The sequence below is a fragment of the Ochotona princeps genome, chromosome 31 (genome assembly GCF_030435755.1).
Source record: "Ochotona princeps isolate mOchPri1 chromosome 31, mOchPri1.hap1, whole genome shotgun sequence".
In the NCBI taxonomy this organism is placed as follows: domain Eukaryota; kingdom Metazoa; phylum Chordata; class Mammalia; order Lagomorpha; family Ochotonidae; genus Ochotona; species Ochotona princeps.
This window is the reverse complement of record NC_080862.1, coordinates 4,037,409-4,057,860: the sequence shown is the minus strand read 5'-3', so window position 1 is coordinate 4,057,860 and position 20,452 is coordinate 4,037,409. Positions and strand designations below refer to the sequence as shown.

General features: G+C 44.7%; 1 protein-coding gene across 8 annotated transcripts in view; it reads left to right on the top strand.

Annotated features, from left to right (window-relative positions):
• Positions 1-20,452, top strand: part of PRUNE2 (prune homolog 2 with BCH domain) — a 146,944-nt gene that overhangs the window by 81,380 nt on the left and 45,112 nt on the right. For all 8 annotated transcript variants that reach the window (XR_009244446.1, XM_058657391.1, XM_058657396.1 and 5 more), the window contains exons 7-9: positions 7,536-7,694; positions 8,817-15,300; positions 15,608-16,373. Coding sequence is in view for 7 of the 8 variants with exons in the window: in XM_058657391.1 (XP_058513374.1) it covers positions 7,536-7,694; positions 8,817-15,300; positions 15,608-16,373 (7,409 nt within the window). In the remaining variant the exon portion in view is untranslated. The remainder of the gene's footprint in view (positions 1-7,535; positions 7,695-8,816; positions 15,301-15,607; positions 16,374-20,452) is intronic.

The window sequence follows — 20,452 nt, the reverse complement described above, 5'->3', positions numbered from 1 at the left end:
TGTTTATGAAATCCAGGGCTTTTCTTTTAAACCTTGCTGCTTAATTTTGTTAAGAGCTGCAAGATGTAAGCATACCTATCTAAACTGAAGGACAATTGATGGAAATTTTTAATTTACCAGGTGACGAAAGGGTAATATTTGGTCAATGCTCTTTTTCTTTGGTTTTCTTTTATCATTTTTCTCTCTCTTAAACCAAGCAGAATTTAACCAAATGTTTTTGCTTTGTGAGGTGATGATTCTGAAAATGTTGAGTGTAACTTACTCCCCGATCTTTGCCTTTACTTACAGTTGAGTTTCTGGAACTTAATAATAATAATAATAATAATAATAATAATAATAGGATGACCTGACAAGGATTTCCTGAGATTCCCGCCACCCCTGTGTCTCCAAACAGAAATAAAACCAAAAACCCCAGAGTATATGTGTTTTCGGGAGGGGATTTCTGGTAATTAGCTTGGATTGCAACAAATGGCACACACAGACTGTTGGCTCTGCATGTGTGCTCCAAGATTGGTGTTTACCCTATTATATTCCAATTTAAGATGTCATAAAGTTTATCGGTGAGCAAACGGATACAAGCAAGAATGCATAACTGGGTGATGAGAGGTGTGTGCCTTGATGGATAGATGATTTTTTTAGACTTCCCAAACGGTTGATGACTTTCCCTGGGCCGCTAGCAAAGAGGCCACATCGTATTCTCCACTTGCACTTGGCGATGTGTGGGTATTTTTAGCAAATGAGTTGTCAGCAGAAAGGCTTCATTAGACTCATCAGGGTATCTGCCCATGAAGAACGAATCCCAAACTGTACTGACAGTTTCCTTGAGCCAAAATGATGAAGCACCTCTGACAAGAGCCATATTGTGTGCTCCCCATGTGAAGAGCGTGAGGAACAAAAGAGGCAGTTTGATCTTCATTTGGTCAGGTTAATATTGACACAGCTTAGAAAGATCGGAAGGGTGCGTAATGTGTATGTGCAGCCTGCCTGCTGGAGACTTGCCTGGTGGCTTCCATAAATCAGAAAGGGAAACCCAGAAAGGAAAGAAGGTCTCCTGTTTTCCTGAAATAGTCCTCAGACTAGTTGATTTATTTTTACAAAGGAAAAATGAATAAAGCATGAGTGTTCAGACTCATACCTCAGAAGAAGCCCATAGGAATTCTTTTATATCCCTCCATCTATCTATCTAATTACGGAGGCGATTTATGACTCCTAGTTATATTTGGTAGCTAGAGTGTTGCTCAGGTTCTACCACTTCCAAAATAAGACTTCATGATCCATGTGATCTGAATTGTTCATGCCCATATCTAAGTCCTCCTAAACATGCATGAAAATGGAACAACCTCGCCCTTTCATCACCACGTACCTGACTCCATCCAAAGGCAGCAACTTCTGCTGATTACAGTTCTGTTCTCCCAGCAGAAGATGCAAATTACTTGGTGCCAGTTAATGAAGTGATGGGATTTTTGTTTTTGATAGTTTGTGAACCTGTCCACACTGAAATATTCAATCTACTATTCATTGCTAGAACCGGTCTTCTATGAAATGTAATCTTCAAGCATGTTTTTTCCAGGACCGAGTCTTTGTGAATGGAACATCAGTCCTATCTATTTGTTTGTTTCATTCACCATGCCACCTGATCCACGTTAGTACATATAATTCAATGTGTTCTAGAAGCCTCACAGAGCTGTACAATCATAACATTGTAGAACATTTTCACTGCCCCAACAGAACCCTATGCCTAGGCTCCATCATTTTATATACCTCCCACCCTCAGCATTAGGCAACCACAAATTTTTTTCTGCCTCTCTGTATTTGTTAACTTGAAGGACCTGCAGCTTGGCTCAGGATATCAGGAAGGTTTAGATTAAGAGGAGCTGGCACTGAAGATAAAATTTGTAGGTAAACTAGGCAATAAGATCTTAATTTAATTAGTTAATCCCTTTTTTTACACTTCTGAGAGTAAAACAATATTATATACAAATGTATGTCATCCTTGCTTTTTCCTTTTTAAATGTATTCACTTTTTAAATCATTAACAGGAATTTTAAATTTATGTGATTTATTAAATACAGGGCAACATTTCTATACATAGATTCAATGTGTGTTTATCAAATCAGGGCAATTAATAATTTTCTCTCTTTTGTCATATTTATAATTGGAACATTGGGGTTTTTCTGTTCTCTGTGTTCCAAAAACATATAATATGTTATTAAGAATCATGGTTACTCCTACTGGGCTATGCAATGCTAGAAACTTCTTCCTTGTTTCTGATTTGGTACTAATCATCCTATCTCCTTCCATCCCTGCATACTTCCCAGTCTCTAGCAATTACTATTCTGTGTTCAAATTAAGGATTTCTTTTTCAGTTTCCACATGTGAGAGAGAACATGCCGTAATTGTCTTTCTGCGTGTGGCTTATTTCACTCAACACCTTGTCCTCCAGTCCCATTTGTTATGTAGTAAACAAAGGATTTTCTGCTCTTTAGGGGTGAATAGTATCTCACTTCATGCAAAACAGAGATAAACTTACCAATGATACAGGGTTTTCCTAAATTTAAATAAGATGATACATAGGATGCTTAATACTGATGTGGTATTTAATTATACTATATAATATGCTGTTGATTGAAATCGATAAAATGAAATGATAAATAAATAATAAAGACTATACCTCTTTGTATGTAAGTATCTACGTACATATCAGTTTATGTTGCAATATGTCATTTCATTTTCACAAAAGGGTTTTCTCTTTAACTACAAACATGATACTGGGTAACCTTTTTTTTCTAAAATATGATAAACATGCAGTTTCAATAAATCCAGTTAAGTTTCTACTACTAAGATGCTTTGGCTAGGTCATAAAAGCAAGAACATCCGGGAAAAAAATGATATCTGGAAAAGAAAAACTACGGGAAATGTCTTGGCTTACCAATTAAAGAGTGTATGAAAAACAGAATAAATAAAACCTCTTAATTTATGCATTTGTGTTCTCATAAATCATTTTCCTGTCAGAATTATCAGACATTATTATTGCTGAATATTTTCAACATTACAGTGAAATCTTGGTTGCATAAATCATAAAGCTTTCAGTTAGAACATTGTGTACATACCTCAGCATTTTTCTTATGTCTTGATTAGAAATGGATCTATGCAGTCTAAATGTCAGGTTGTACTCTTAAATTTCAGTAACTCAGCAATCCATGCTGGGCACTGTGCTCACCAGGTAGGCACAGATTAGTTAGGTAGGCACAGATTAGTTAGGTAAGCACGGATTAGTTAGGTAGGCACAGATAAGTTAGGTAGGCACGGATTGTCAAACTAGGTTTCCAAGACTAACTCTTCTGTAAGATACAGCTGATGTTTCAGTCTTGGCAGTGAGTTTTATCCACAATCATCGTAACTACAGCGATACTTCTCCTCCTCCTCCCTTCTTCATCTTCTTTTTCTTCTTCTTTTCTCCTCTTCCTCCTCCTCTCTTCCTCCTCCTCTACCTCCTCCTCCTCATTCTTCTTCCTGTTATTATTATCATTACTACTAATACAACTATTACTACTGTTATTTCCAGCAAGAAGTGGGCAAAAGCTTCAGCTATCAGAAATCTGGGAATTGCTTGTTCTTTTGATTTTTTTTCATTTGAAAAGTAGATTTACAGAGAAAAACAAAAACAGAGGAAAAAGGGGTTTTCTCCTCAAATGGCCTCCGTGACGGAACTGAACCAATCCAGAGCTGGAGCCAGGAGCCAGCAGCTTCTTCTGGGTTTCCCACATGGATGTAGGAACCCAAAGGTTTGAGCCATCCTCTGCTGATTTCCCAGGCTGTAAGCAGGGAGCTGGATGGGAAGTGGAGTAGCCAGGACATGAACTGGTGTCCATATTGTCCGACATTGTGTGGGAAGCATGAGTTTCACTCACTGGTTGACTTTTCAAAGGCCCACCATGGTTGCTGGGAGAGGAGATCACGTGAGGACCAGGACCATCATCCTTGTCTTCCATTGGAAAGGCAGGCACCTCTTCAGCCATCACTGCTGCTTTCCAGGGTTTGTATTTGCCGAAAGTCGGAGTCAGGGCGAGTTAAACACAAGCATTGCAGTGGAGGACATGCTATCCTGATCAGCTACATGACCAAATACCTGCCCCTACCTTTGGCTTTTAAGAGAACAATTGCCAATCTTTCTGTTTTAGCAGTGGTCTGGGATTTTGTGCTAATTCCCATTGTACTCATAAGTGATCTACTAAATCCCTTTGTTGCAGTTACAGACTGGGCTCATAAACGCAGAGGATAGCATGGGTGAAGTTGAGCAATTAAAGGAGTAGAGGGTCCTTTTATTTTTTTTAGCCTTTAGAAAATTGAGAGGGAAATCCATGTGATGTACATAATTTTCACTTAAGGTGAGAGAAACATTCTAGAGACATTTGAGCAGATGAACAAATCGTATTTGTATACACATAACTAAAACAGTAATTTATCAGGTAGAAGGCAGATGGGGTGAATAAATGCCAACCTGTATCTACAGTTGGGTTGTGTTGATGATGAAGTGCTGTTTATTCAGGGCCAGCCTAGCTTGTCAGCAACATAAGAGCCGTCGCAGCACATGACTCCCTGCGTAGCTAGAAGACAATAATAAATTATCTCCTATGCAAACAGCACCGGCATAAAAGCAGAACAGACTGCCTCCCGGATTCCTAATGATTCTCACTCATTCCCTTGTTTGATTCTGTTTTAAACATGAAACTTTTGACATTGTCCTAAGGCCAGGATGATGGAATAAATAGTTTGGACAATTGTATTTGCGTAGACAAGGAATAGTTTTTCAAGACTTCTGTTTGGAGGTTACTGTAGATATGTAAGTATCTACTTTTTCTAACATGCTTATGTGGGTTCATATAATTTTTTGCTTTGTTAATGCTTCATCTGATTCCATGGAATTCAGGGTCTTCCAGAAGAAAACTAAGATGGCTTTACTTAAAGGAGCTGAATTATCAGACTCAACTTTAGAGATGTGGTGAAATCACAGATTCATCTGGTTCTGATCTCTAGTTTGCTCAAAGAGAAACACAGAGAGTGTGGACCAGAAATACACATTCCAGGGTGACTTAGGATGAGGCTAGTGGAAGAAATATAAAGGGCATGAGTGAGTACAAAGCGTGTGATGGTACTAGAATCCCAAAGGATTGGATTTTAGAGAAACATAACAATTAACAAGTGCTTCCCCCAGGCTGTGCTTGCCCGATTTGTGTGCGCATTGAATTCTCCTGGGATTGGTGGGAAAGGCAGATTTTGCTGCAGAGAATCCAGGTGGGACCTGAGACTATATTTTCAACACGGTGTCTTGTGTTGCTACTGCTGCTGGACTTGAGTCAGGTGTTAGAACCATCAGTGTCACAGAGAAGACTCAAAACAGATTGGGGATCAGACAATGTCTTCGAGTAATAAATGTTGCAAGAAATATGGATCCTGATGAATCAGAAATTTGTGCTCCAATACAAGTAACCCCTACATTTTCTTGTTGAAGTGACAAGCCAGGAGGTCTTATGTTCATAGTCACCATACGTGAAAATTTCTTTAAAAGGTGTGTCCCCTTTCGTGGATTTACAGTGCATCCTGGTGGGTTTATAAACATGATGGAAAAATACTGGGAAAGGACAATGGGCTTCTAACGCCAACACTTTCAATGACTACAAGAAGATGCAGGTAGTTGCTGCCCATTCCAACTTTCGTTTAGAACCCTGTCTCTTTTTATGATTAGTGGCAGAAGTCCAAATTTTGAGGTTCTTGCCTGATCACCAGTGATGTCTTGAAATAATTTCTTACCGATTAAATGTGTATATGACATACAATAGAAAGTCTGAAAAATTTTTGAAAAGCTCATTCTAAATATCTTTATCTGTGCTTTGTTAATTCCTTTTTTTTAAAAACAAAAAGGTCTATGGCTCTTGTACTCTTTGAACAATAAAATAAAAACCATGAAAGCTGACAGTACACTTTCCGCAGCGTGCTTCAAGGCTGTTGCACTTGAAAACTGTATCACTTCATCAGTACAATAAACGCTATTATTCATCAGCAGTAGATGTTGTCATGTTTGCGGATGGGTAAGAGTAACCCCTTGGCAACAGAAGGAGTCAGTGGTCTTGTAACATGTCTGCTGAGCGGGATCGCCGTGGCACATCAGCAACACCATCTTCAAGATGTAGAGACTGGTGATGGGTGGGACTCGCAGTCGCCTGAAAGTCTTGTGTGCCCTCTTGGGGGCGTTGGCACCTTGATATTAACCTCAACGTTGTCACAGCATACAGGTCTGATGTGTCTTGGAAATGGCTGGTACATACCCTAAACCACAAAGGGGCTACCCACAAATTTCGAAAAGCTACCATATATAGAAATTATTGTGCGATATATAAAAAAAAAACCTACGACTGCAACTGTGTTCATTGTTTTTTATGGTGATTACCTGCGGAAGGGTGCATGACATTGTCACCTTCCATGGTACACATATTAATGTTTTGCCATCAGAGGGTATGACTGTTACAACCAGAGTTAACAGAAAACTTAATCCCTTGAATACAGCACATTATGGTGCGTTAACTCAGGAACACAACAGACCTTCAGTTGACTGATTAGATAGGATGAACATGTATGTGCACTTAAATACCCACAGCCATGAGTTCTGCATCCAGAGTCAACCAATCACAGAGCAAACATTTTTGAAAAAAAAAGTTTTTGCTGAACATGTATGGCTTTCAATACAGTGAAACTGCTCTGTTGATAGCATTTCCCATTCTGTTCATTATTGTGGATGGTTTAGGGATGATCTAATGTGTATGGGAGCAGTGGGCATTGTGGCTCAGTAGGTTAAGCTACAGCTTGGGACATGGCATCTCCTGGCAGAATGCTGGCTCAAGTCCTGACTACTACTAGTGCAGCTTGCCACTAAAGTGCCTATGAAACATCATTTGGTGGCTCCAGTACTTGAGTCCCTGCTACTCATGTGGGAGACCTAGAAGGGGTTCCTGGCTTCTGGCTTTCCCCTAAGCTGGGGTGGCCGTTTTGGAGTAAACAGATGGAAGGTGTGTGTGTTTCCTTCTCTCTGTCACTTTGCCTTTTAAATAGATAGATAGATAGATAGATAGATAGATAGATAGGGACTTTCCATCCAGTGGTTACTCACCAGAGGACTACTATTGCAGGGTCTGGGCCAGACCAGAACCAGGAGCCAGGTCTGGTCTTCCAGGTCTCCCATGTGGGTGGCAGAGACCCAAGCACTTGATTCATCCTCTGCTGATTTTCCAGGTACATGACTATGGACCTGGATCAGAAGTGAAACATACAGGACACAACCCGCACCCATATGGGATGGTAGCATTGCAGGTGGTAGCTTAACTTGCTCTGTCACAATGCTCCCAAACATTCTCGCTTACAAGTGTCTATCCTAACACATCCCAAGACTCAGGGCACTTGTGACATGACTCCACACCCCGCCCCTGCTGCCATTGACTGGCAGTTTAACATTAATGTCAAATTTCCTGTTGTTGTTTCAGAACTGTGAGTTTCACAGCAGTATCACCAGTGATTTGAAAACATTCGCCGACAAGTTTGGTTTTGATGTCCTCATCCTGTTTGCCAGCTATCTGTCAGAGGAGCAGCAGCCAAGACGACAGATTGCTGTGTACTCCCAGAACCTGGAGCTGTGCAGCCAGGTGAGCCGTTCTTGTCTCCTTTCCCGCTTTCACAGCATCCTGACCCAGTGACACTCAGAACACACTGGGACACTGAAGCAGATCAGTGGCTTCTATGAAACTGGCCCACAAGACAGTTGGAGTTGAGTTTTTAAGAAATAAAAGAGGCATTTTGCATATTGGACCTTTTATTTTTTAAGATTTTTATTACTTTTATTGAAAGATAGATTTTACAGAGAGAGAAGAGAGAAAGGAGAGATCTTTTGTCCACTGGCTCATTCTCCCAATGGCTGTAATGGCTGGGGCTGGGCCAATCTGAAGCCAGGAGCCAGGAACTTCTTTCTGGTCTCCCATGGGGTTGCAGGGTCGCAATGACCTGGGCCATCCTCCATAGCTTTCCCAGGGAGGTTGATCAGAAGTGGAACATGCAAAACACGAACCAGAACCCCATATCAGGAAGTGAAAATACGTTACAGCATGCATCGCTACTCCTTAATAAAAAGAGGACTCCCAATGAAACTGTTAAGGGTACCCTTGACAATACAATACTAGACTTTCTAACATCTCCCGATACCTGTAATGCCATGATACACTTAAATAGCAGAATGTTGGACTTGTGACTGTTGTTGGAGGACTACACGATTGTAATAATATGAGGGAAAATGGTGGTGGGGAGCACAGTGAGAGAATCCCTATACTTGTAAAAATATATTATGGGAAATGATAACTCAAAAAAAAAAATAAAAAGAAATGGTGCGTCCAGGACACAAACCAACACTCATTTGGGAATATCCACACTACAGATGGAGGATTAGCCTGATACACCACTGTGCTAGCTCCCACATGACCCTGTGTGAGCCCATGCTGTGTTGCTTTAACAAAAGACTTGAGGATAGTCAATTTATAAACAAAATGGCTACTGTAACTCATCAGCATGTATTTATTATTATTTCAAGGGCATGTACTGGTATCTGCTTCATTCTGGTGAAGGCCTGGTGGCACACGGCATCACAGGGAGGGGAGAATGTGTGAGAGACCACGCGATGATACAGTATGCACAGAGTAACTTTTATGGAGAGAAGCAAACTAAAAGGTGTCAAAATGGCCTGAAGGCTCACACACAATCTCTGTGTCTCCTGACAGATTTGCTGTGAGCTGGAAGAGTGTCAGAGCCCTTCCTTAGAATTGGAGCCTTTTGAGTGCAGCTGTGATGAGATCCTAGTGTACCAGCAGGAGGACCCTTCTGTGACGTGTGATCAGGTGGTTCTTGTCGTCAAGGAAGTTATCAATAGGAGATGTCCAGAGATGGCCTCCAACAGTCGGACATCCTCAACAGAAGCCGTGGCAGGCAGTGCTCCCCTCTCGCAGGGATCCTCAGGGATTACGGAGTTGTATGGTTCTGATGTGGAGCCACAGCCCAGCTCTGTGAACTTCATAGAAAACCCTCCAGATCTCAGTGATTCTAACCAGGCCCAGGTGGATGTCAGCGTAGACCTCGTGAGCCCAGATAGCGGGCTGGCCACCATCAGGAGCAGCCGCTCATCCAAGGAGAGTTCAGTTTTCCTCAGTGACGACAGCCCAGTGGGAGACGGGGCCGGACCCCATCACAGCCTGCTTCCAGGCTTTGACTCTTACAGCCCCATCCCTGAAGGAGCAGTCGCAGAGGAGCATGCGTGGTCCGCTGAGCACAGTGAACACTTTGACCTCTTCAACTTTGACCCAGCACCGCTGGCTTCGGGGCAATCCCAACCGTCTTCCCATTCGTCTTCCCATTCGCCAGACTACTCCCCAGTGAATGACTTCCCCGACAGTGATTCCTCAGAAGGACACCTCCCTGCTGGGCCCAAGGCACTGGATGGACTGGGGATCAACATGTCCAATTTTTCATCCAGCTCTCTTCTGTCAGAGGCTGGACAAAACAGCCTTGTGGAATTCGATGAGGACTTTGTCCAGAGACAAGAAAGTCCTGGAGATGACTCCGAAAGGAATTTGAACCTGGCAGGTTTCGTGGGAGATGAACCTTCTTCGCCCGAGAAGCTGAAAACTATTGGGAAGAGGATTCCGCCAACACCTATGAACAGCTTTGTAGAAAGTTCTCCATCTAGTGAGGAGCCAGCCCCACTCTACCCAGAAGCTCTGCCCCAAAAAACAATGGATGCAGGACACACGGGGCCACCTCAGGCACGTGCACGTTGCAGCAGCTGGTGGGAGGGATTGGAAATTGACTCTAAAAATATTGCTCATGCTTGGAGTTCTGGTGAACAAGGGTCTGTCTTCCAGAACACTGAATCATGGAAGGACCACAGGCCCAGTCCAGCTGAGAGGAGAGCTTCTGATTCTCTGTTTCAACCAAAGAGTCTCGAGTTCCCAAAGTCAGATGCCTGGGAACCTGAATTCAGCCAGCCTGAAGTGGGGAGCCATGCTCTTCCAATCCACAATGAGGAAAGCTTTCAGGTTCAGAATCTGCCTACTGAGAAATCCCTCTTGTCGGATGCTTCTTCGCAGGAAACAAACCACCTCATAGAAGACTTTGCTGCTTTGTGGCATTCCGGCCGCTCGCCCACGGCAATGCCTGAGCTGTGGGGAAATCCTACAGATGATGGTGAGACTGCTGTCTCAGTGTCATTACCAGCCTGGAGTGCATTTGGTAAAGAAGATAATACCACAGCTCTACAAAGTGCCTGGAACTTGCACCCCACGAGCAATGAGCCACCTTCTGTGAGAGACCCCAAAGAGTGGGCAATGGCCAAGAGTGGGTTTTCGTTTCCTCCAGAAGACCTACTGGACAATTCACCCACTAACACAAGTGACCAGGCAGCTCGAGAAATCTGGGTCATAAAGAATAATGACTCCCGGGAGAACAGCCTCATGTCTGGAAATCCTAGTTCCAACCTGGATAGCGCATGGAGCCATTCTAAGGCAATGAAGGAAGGTCTGGATGTTTTGGTGGATCCCAGCACAACAGGGAAAGCATATGATAAGGTAGATTCCTGGCACCTTTTTGAGGAGAGTATGAAGAAAGTAGGCTCGGATGGCCTAGCTCCTTGGGAAGATTCATTCTTATCATACAAATGTTCCGATTATAGTGCATCCAATGTAGGAGAGGATTCAGTGCCCTCCCCCTTAGATACCAATTACTCCACCTCAGACTCTTACACATCACCCACATTTGCTGGAGATGAGAAAGAAGCAGAAACCAAACCCTTTGCTAAAGAGGAAGATTCTGAGTCTAAAGACACTAACCCTGCCGTGGGGGAGGTTGATGTTTCTGCCCCATTGCCACAGCTGCCACCCAGAAATCGGCTGAGCTCAGGTCCTGGGAACCTGGACATGTGGGCTTCACCTTGCATCAGCAATGGTTCTGAAAGCAATGATGCTCATGACACAGATAAAGACGTACTCAGGACAGAAGACACTGGTGATAAGAACCTCTCTGTGGATGACGACATGGGGGAGAGCAGCCAGTCGAGCTACGACGACCCCAGCATGATGCGCCAGTACAATGAAACCAACAGACAGCTCACACTGCTGCACAGCAGCACCAACTCCCGGCAGGCAGCCCAAGACGGTCTTGACCTGTGGAACAGAGTGATTCTGGAGGATACACAGTCCACAGCAACCATCTCGGACATGGACAACGATTTGGACTGGGATGACTGCAGTGGAGGTGTGGCCATCTCTAGTGACGGCCAAGCAGAAGGCTACCTGGCTGAAGGGAGTGAGCCAGACACCCGATTTTCTGTGAGACAGCTGGAACCATGGGGCACCGAGTATCAGGAAGGAGGTCAAGTAGATTGGGAACTCCCTGCCTGTGCTGAGGAAGCCAGGGATGCGGCTCCCATGCAATACCACACGCGGGATGAGAAGAGTGGACAGCTCATCGCAAATAGTATTTGGGAGTCCGCCATGAGAAATGAAGACATGCCGTCACTCATGTTGCCAAGCTCAACGTACACGACAGAGTCAGAGCAAAGCCATGTGCCCCATGAAAATCCCAGTCATTCAGAAGATGCTCAGAACAGTCACATCCCAGATGCGCTTGACGCATCTACAACTGAGTCAGGAACACTGACCCCTCTACCCGACAACTGGAATGCAGGGCCAGAAACCCTGCAAAGTAATATAGCATCTGTGATGACCAAGCTTGAGGATGTAGGGCATTTTGCATCCTCAGACCCATGGGAAGGTCATAGCTATGGCCAGAGTGAAGTTGAGAAGGAAACCCAGGAAGTCATGGACAGGGCAAGCCTCTGTGAGGAGGTATGGGACTCCAGGGGGGAAAATGCTTTAGGGGTTTCTGGAAAAGACCCAGGGAACCAGGAACTCTCCTTTTCTGCACATCAGGAAATCTACCTTGAAGCAGGAACAATCAACTCTCTTTCAAGTACATTCAGTCATCAAGTGGAGGGACCAGAAGAAGTCATAGGATCTGAGGAAGCAGCTGATGTTCTGGACTCTTTAAATGTGCAGGAAACAGACAGCCCTGAAAAACAATCAATATATCACAAAACTCCAGCTGAAGCTACCGAGATTTCAGGTAGAATGAATTTAACTGAAAATTCATCTTTATCTGAAATGAATCTTGAGGAAACTGAAGAATACAATGATCTGGAGCCAGATAGAGTGAATGAAGAACCATTACCCCCTGAAATTCCTCAAAGCCTGGAGATTTTGGGAAGCCCTCTAGACAGTGGTGTGCAGGTCAGTGATGCAAACTCCAAAATGACCATAAATCTTGATGTTCAGAATTCAGAAAATAACTTTCTAGAAGTCAAGTCCTCTGGAAAGGCTGACCAAGATAGTATTTCTAGTGACTATACTCGTTCAAGTGCAACAAGTCCTGACTTAGATGATTCTTCAGCAGCCTTGTCTTCCTGGAGCCGTGGACCCAGGACCGAGCATCCCAAAGAGAATCAGGATGATTGGAGTGAAGAGAATCAGCAAGACTCTGAACTTATTACCACCGATGGCCACAGAGTGGTAACCCCTGAAATGAAGGACTTTGAGGACATGGGTGGAAAGAGTCTCAATCACAAGGTTCCTAAATTTTTAGAGATTTGGGATGACTCAGTTGATGGTGATTCCTTATCCTCATTATCTAGTCCTGAAACAGGTAAATATTCAGAGTATGCAGATGCCTCCCAGGAAAGCAATCTACTCATTAGCCAGCAGGAGCAAAGTGAACTTGACATTCCTGCAACTATGCAACCAGAGAATGCCCCAATAAGCCCACATTCTGATGACAGCGTAGGTAGCGATAAGTCATCGGACAAAGGGATCCACTCTCTGGACACTTGCCACGTTGCTCAGAGTAAACCCAGGGCCTGGGATTCATTGAATGGCTCTAATAAGTCCTTGGCCTCAGCTGATTCCAAGTCTGAGGAACCTTATGACCAGGAAGGCAAGTCAGAACCAGAAGAGAGCAAGTCACCCCTGTCCTGTGACAATCAACACAGCAGCCCTGATCCCTGGGACTTCTCACCAGTAACAGAGACTGAAATACAGACTGCATCCGTGGAAAATGAGACGGGAGACGTAATATGGCAGGGATCTCCCGAAACTGAACCAAAGAGTGAAGATCATCCTGAATTGGAAATGCTTAGCTTCTCAGCAGAAAGTGACAAGTGGTGGACCGTGCCACCACAGGATGCCAGACCCACTGAGGGTGCTTCAGAAGGGGACCAGTCTAATTCAAGGGGTGTGTTCGAAACAAATTCTTCTGTGTACCAAAATGCAGGTCCTTGGGGAGTGCCCATTCAGGGGAATGGTGAATCCATGGAAACACCTTGTGTTAACCCTTTTGGTGACAAACATCAGTCACCCTTTCTGAATTACGATGCAGAGAATGTGCATGAGCAACTATGGAACATTCAACCAAGGGAACCGGATCCAGATGCCAATCAGTTTAGCCAGCTTGTCGTATTAGGCCAAATTAAAGAAAAGGATTCCTTCATATCTTTGGCTGGTGATGAACTCCCTTCAGAAACAGGCAGCCCAGAGCAATGTCAAAGTGCTGCATTGTCTACCTGGGATCAGCCAGACCCAGGCTTCACTCACACAGAACAAAACGCATGTGTCATTGCTAATGTCTCAACTATAGAGTGTCAAGAAGCAAACTGGTGGGAAGAAAAGAATTCATACCCCGATGAGACGACAAATTCAAGCACTGCCACAGAGAATTTCATTCAACCCGCTACACAAGCGATGAAGAAGGCAGGCTCCAGCTCTATGGAGAACCCTGAAGGTGGCTTTGTTCCAGATATTTTGCATGGCAACTTTCCAGAGGGCGGGCAGCTGGCCTCAGCCTCACCGGACTTATGGGTGGATGCTAACCAGCTCTACAGTTCGAATGAAGATGATGAAAACCCTGACCTACTGACCCACTGTGACCAGGAGAGCCACCCACAGGCTTCCAGCAGTCCTGATATCTGTCAGGATTCTGAGGCCAAGCAAGAGACTGAGCAGGTGCAGCCCATCCATCCTGATCCAGGACCTGGCATGCAATCCAGTGGGTTGGATCTCACGGAGCCAAAAACAAATGAAGAACCATCTCCCGAGCCTGCACAGCAGTTTGTTCCATGGGAGTCTGAACTCTATCCTGAAAACACGCTTGCACTATCTCCTGTCAACAATCAAGCCAACATCGGCAGCTCATCCCAACCTGCCTCTTGCAAAGGCTGTCCTGAATCCCCTGACATAGATGGGGACAGTAAGCTGAGTGTACATGCATCAGAGGATCAAGTCAGCCCGGGCATAGCACCAGTTTTGGAACCTGATGATAGAACCAACCAAAGCATTGACCATGTGGGAACCAGCATCTTTGTAACTTACCAAGAGCCAAATGCAGACAGCCATGGCTTTTGGGAGTCAGAGGGCTTTTCCTCTGAGAGTCAGACAGGTGCAAGGGCCTTGCTTCACATTGAGCAACCTGAGAGTCTCGCTGCAGTCAGTGACGCTTTGCTAGCCTCAGACACTTGTCTGGATGTGAGTGAAGCTGCCTTTGACCACAGTTTCAGCGATGCCTCAGGTCTGAACACATCCACGGGAACAATTGATGACATGAGTAAATTGACGTTATCAGAAGGTCGTGAAACGCCGGAAACGCCCATGGATGGGGATGTAACAAAGCAGGATATCTGTTCCTCTGAGGCATCGTGGGGTGACTTTGAATATGATGCCATGGGTCAAAATATTGATGACGAGTTTACGAAAGAGCCTGAACACTTCCGGTACGGCGGCGATCTGCCCTTGGAGGAGGGTGCTCTGAAGCACTCACTGGCCCCATACACGCCACCCTTTGACTTGTCTTATCTCACTGAACCCAAGAGAGTCCCTGATTCAATAGGGAACTCAGGATCGCCAGAGGATGTGTCCCTGGGGAGCGAAGCAGCAGAGACGTTGCTTTCTGCTCTTCCTGATGGAAGAAGTGAAGGGAACTGCACCGAGACCAAAAGCACACAGCCTGGGTCCCCGCTGACTTTGCTGCGTAGTCAGGAAGACCCTGACTCTGTTTCTTGGCCTGCTGGAGCAGAAGTCAACAGAGAATTATCACCTTCAAACATTGAATGGGAAGTAGAAACGGTTCACTCTGATTTACCAGCAGGTGGAGACATAGGATCACCAATTGGTAAGAAATGGCCCATTCTTCCCATTCATGCTGGTTTTCAAAAACTAGTGCATTTATGAAATACAGTCTTACCAATGTGGTAAGAACAAGAACGAACCAAATTTAAAATGCATACTTTACCAAGTCCTGTTAAATAAACCAGGACAATCAAGTGCCCTTATGATGACAAGCAAACTAAACACCTCTGCAAAATAAAAACATTTCTTAAACCACTGCCTTTCAGATGATCATTTGCCAAGATCGCAAATCACTCAGTGTGTTAATTAATGTTTAATCTCCCCTTCTCACCTTCAACTTACACTTCTAGGTGCCAACAGGGGAATGTTTGAGTTGGAAGAAGAAGAAATCATGCCCAGCAAAGAGCCTGAGCAGACACAATCAGAACAAAAGGAAGAAACCGAGAGAGAGCAGGATGAAGATGATCAGGCACTGCGCATGGATTACATACTTGTAAGCCATGAAGGAAATTCACTCCTGAAGCCAGAAATCAGTGATAAGAGAGAAAGCATATCTGAATTAGAAGACTCTTCCATAGATTCTGAAGAACAGGGGCTGCCAGCAACTCAGTCAGTGAGCTCCCCAGACATGCGTCCACCTGCCTCCTTCAAGGAGACAGCTGAGCATTCTGCAGAGACAAGGTTTTGCAATGCTCACAGGAGATCGTCGCTGGAGAGCCCTGCACAAGAGCAGAGTTGGATGGTCTTGGGCCACAGTGAAGTCAGTGATTCGTCGTTGGGAGCCAGGGACTCAAGTCTTGGATGTCCTGAAGAGGTTGTGGAGTCATTCTCTGACCTTGGCATGGATAAGAGTTCCCCAAGCCAGGTTCTGGGGGAAATGAAGACTCCTGAGTCCTTTGTGTTTGAGGAAGCCACCAATGTGGCTGGTCAGCATTGGCAGAGCGAGAGCCAGAGCGCGGTTGGACCAGATGCAGCTGTGCTGCAGGCCGTCAGCCATGACAATGAATGGGAAATGCTTTCAACGCAGCCTCAGCAGAAACACAGAATCCATACAACAGAAATGGAGGAGGAGACGGAGTTCCTCGAGTCTACTTCTGGGAAGACAAGACCAAATGGGTAAGCAAAATGTTGCATTTATTTATTTTCCTAAAAATCATTTTATTTAGAAACCAGAGAACTGGTGAAGGCTCATGGAATGTGAAGAGTACCTGGAGGAGGCGAATTTTGCTTACAATCAGTGTAAGCTGCGTGACCAAGGAAAGCAGTTTTCACAAAACTATGCCAAATAAGGATTTGAGTACATTTTTAGCCAAATAAATCTTTCATTTTCATCCATAGATCTATATCCTCCCTCCTGAATCTTCTTTCTTTTCTTTTCTTTCAACCCCTTTCCTGTTTAACATGCTGTTGGAAATAAGAGAAGGTGACACCAGTATTTATTCAGCACCTGCTCTGAAGGGCATGTAGCCCGTATCAGAACCGTGCTGGTCTGTTGTCCAGAGCTGGGAGTGCGAGGGCTCAAGGAGGAGGGACTCAGGGCTTAAGTTTCTACACTTGGCCTGGAATTAAGCAACCAGAATGAACACTCTGGGATTCAAAGCTTTCCACCTCTCAATCTGAACTTTTCCCAGCAGATCCCCAGTCTGTCTTAACAGAGAAAGCATTTTCTGATTTTATATAAGCACCTGACTTTCTAGGAGGGATAGGAGACTCTATTTTTCAGCAGATTCAAAATCTTGTGTAATATTCCTTCAGTCATTGGTTGAAGAATCAACAAATAACCTTCAAGCCAGTGAATCGTGCATGTATTCATGAGCACCATGGCTTGCTGGCTCTGTGCTGTGTCTGTGGGGACCCTAGGGGCGTGGGGCAGGGAACTGGAGTCACTGTTGCCTTTAGGATGGGCAACTCATGGAAAGTCTGTTGTAAGGGTTTTCACTTCTTTGCCCATGCCTCCATATAGCCCTCCTGCTTCCAGGGATAAAAAGGGGAAGTTGTGAAAAGAGATCCAACTAAAGGAGGAAATAATGTTTCCCCTTTAAAACGTGGTGGAGAAAAAAATGATTTTCATACTCAGTTTGGGAGTACAAAGAATTACGGACACCACGTACTCACTCACTCTGAGTCTAGGAATCTGAATGGCAACTTGGCCCTATCATTACCAGTTCTATATTTTAGGATTCACCTCCGGCTTATGTTTCCTCACCCATAAAATTAGTGGGTTGGGCTGGGAGACCTCAAGCTATTAAATTCTGTGAGCCTCATTTGTGTGGACCCAGAATGAGTGCGGGAGAGCTTTGCATTTACAAATTACATGTCTTCATGAAAACAACCCAGAGAACAGAAAGCACGGAGCGTCTGTGGGGCGAGGGGCAGGCTGTAAAGGTTAGTAAAGTGCCCTAAGGAGTTAAAAGCTGTGGTTTCACAAATCCAGGCATTTTCAGTTGGCCTAATCTTTTCTTGTTCCCTGTCAAACTATTTCCTTCCAGAGCGACCCCAGATCTGTTGTCAGAGTGAGCAGCACACAAGTCCCCTCGCAGCCTCGCTGGCATTGTTATAGATTGCAGTCAGGAGCTGGCTGAGCTGTTGTCCCACTTTCTGGGCTGTACTTTGCACCCTGAACACCATCAGCCGACAGTCACTTGCTTCGCTTTCCTCAAGGAGATTTCTTAGCTCATCTCCTTCCTGGCAGCTCTTGTAAAAAGGAAACTTTTCTTCCAATTGGATCCTGGCTGATTTTCCCTCTGGCATTGATATGATCTTCTGCAGAAATAATTTATTCTGAATATATTTGCAAGTTTTCCTCTTGCCGTGATGTAAGGATGGTGCAGATTGGCATAAAATCAGTGTTTCTCTAAGTGGAGTCCTCAGCACGGAAGGAGGAGCCCTTGTTAGATCATAATTTTGCCCCCTCTTCAGAAGGAGGACCCCTGGAGCTGGAGCCCCCCCCCCCACTGGGCTCTGGCTCTTCCCCATGTGATGTTAGTGCATGTCTGCATTTAGGAACCCTTCCAGATGGGTTCGATTCCAAATGCTCCACTTCTGATCCAGCTCTCTGCCAATGTTTCTTGGAGAGCAGTGGAAGATGATGCAATTTGTTTGAGTCCTGTGCCAGTGTGAGACACCCAGATGAAGTTCTTGACGCCTGACTTTGGCCTGGCTCAGCACCAGATCCTGTAGCCATTTGGAAAATAATCTCTCTCTCTCTCTCTCTCTCTCTCTCTCTGTCTTTCCCTCTCTTCTGTAACTCTGACTGTCAAATAAATAAATCATAAAGAAAAAAAAATGCTTCCAGAGGCCAGTCAGTGTTCTGGCTCAGTGGGTTAGGTTGCCACATGCAACATTGGTTTCCCATATCAAAGTAAGGGCCTCGGGACTGGCTGTTCTACTTCCAATCCAACTCCTTGTTAATATGCCCAAGGAAAAAGCAGATGATGGAGCAAATGTTTGGGTATCTGTCACCCATACTGGGAGACCAGGCTGCAGATCCAAGGTACTAGTGATGGCCCCAGCTGTTGAAATCCTTGGGAGAGCGAACCAGTGAATAGAAGATCTCTCCCTCCTCCTCCTCTCTGATTCCCTCATCTTTCTTCCATATAACTCTACCTTTCAAATAAATAAAAAAATAAATCTTAAACATTGATAGTAAATAAGTAGCGCACACATCCAGCCTTCCGCTCTCCTGTCCATCACTTAGGCTCAGGCAATAGGAACACTGGATCTTTCACTCACGTGAATGTTGAAAATGCAGAACAGAGTTTCTGTGGTGGGAACTCTGGGAAGAACTGCCCCGTGAGCACTGCCTGCCTCTCCTTGGGGGCTTGTAGCAGTTAAGGTATCATCATCAAAGACCTGCTTATTTTTATTTTTAAATCTCAATTGATCAAGGAGTGATTTTAAAGTATTAATTAGATTCTCAGAGGATGTCTAAAATATCACTGGAGAATTTGACATTCATATTGATATTTGCTTCATGATAGCCATAAATCTTTGGTTTATCTGCTAATATGCTTTTTTTTCTTTGAAGATCATGTAAATGTTTTAAGAAGTAATTGAGTTTTTCAGAATATTCTAATAGGAATTGGGCTAAAACTTTCCATGATGTCTCATTCTATTACATAGATATTTCTTGAATATTTTATTTGGTTTATCTACATCAATATATTTTAATTTTTTTCCATTAACCATGATAGGAGTTGATATTTATGGTGCATTTATTTAATCTGGACTCTGTGTTTGCAGAGGTTACCTTGCAGTTTTAGGGTAGCATGATTGCGAATGGGATGCCTGAGACAAGGTGCGGTTGTGTAGTGTCCAAAGTTACCCATCCATGGTAGAGGCAGATTCAGACTCCTTTGTCTTAAGGACTCGGTGCTTCTCAACTACAGCCTTTGTCTCCCAAGTGCCAGGGCAGTGAGCAGGTAGGCAAGCCTCCCAAATATCTCTAGACTATTCCTTAATATTTCTTAATGTATTTTGCTTTGTTTCCATGATCCATTTTGATCTTATCCAGCATTCCAAAGTAAAAGTGATTAAAAGGTTTCAGGGGAACTGAACTCGGTGCAACCGATAGTTCACTCACATGCTAGTTCAGAAACATGAGTGGACATTAAAAGTCAGGGGCTGCTCCTGACGCTGGGGTCAGGGCCTTGAGAGAATCTTAAGGGTTTCAAATGACAAAGCAGCGCCCAGGTTCTGTCTCAGCCCCGCGGGAGCAGCGGCGGCCACGGCAGTGGCGGCTGGGGCTCCTGGGGATCTGGGAGGCAGGTGATCCTCCTCGTTTGGATGTGCCAGGGTCACGTGATGAGAAAATGGAGGCGAATCCGTGCTCCCAGTTCACTGCTCCAGAAGGGGGATGCTAAGGAGCTGTTCCCGAGCATCCTGCCTTGTCGCCGCCAGCTCACCCGCCTCCTGTCACCCTCAGAAGGTAGGTGGGTCCTTGTGCGCTTTTGGAGCAGAGGTTTCGGGGAGGGCCGAATGCAAAGGACAAAGTCCTTCTTGAAGGAAATTGGAGGGGGAGCAGGGAGGGCGATGAAAGGAAGCTGATTCCCACGCAGCCCCTGGCGATTGACAGCTGCCAGCTGCGTGGCCTCCTGCCCCTGCACAGCCAGGAAGACTGCTGTCCTTGCCGTATCTTCCAGCCCCTCTCTGGGCGGCCAGGTAATCAAGGAGCGCAGATACGTCCAGCTCTAATC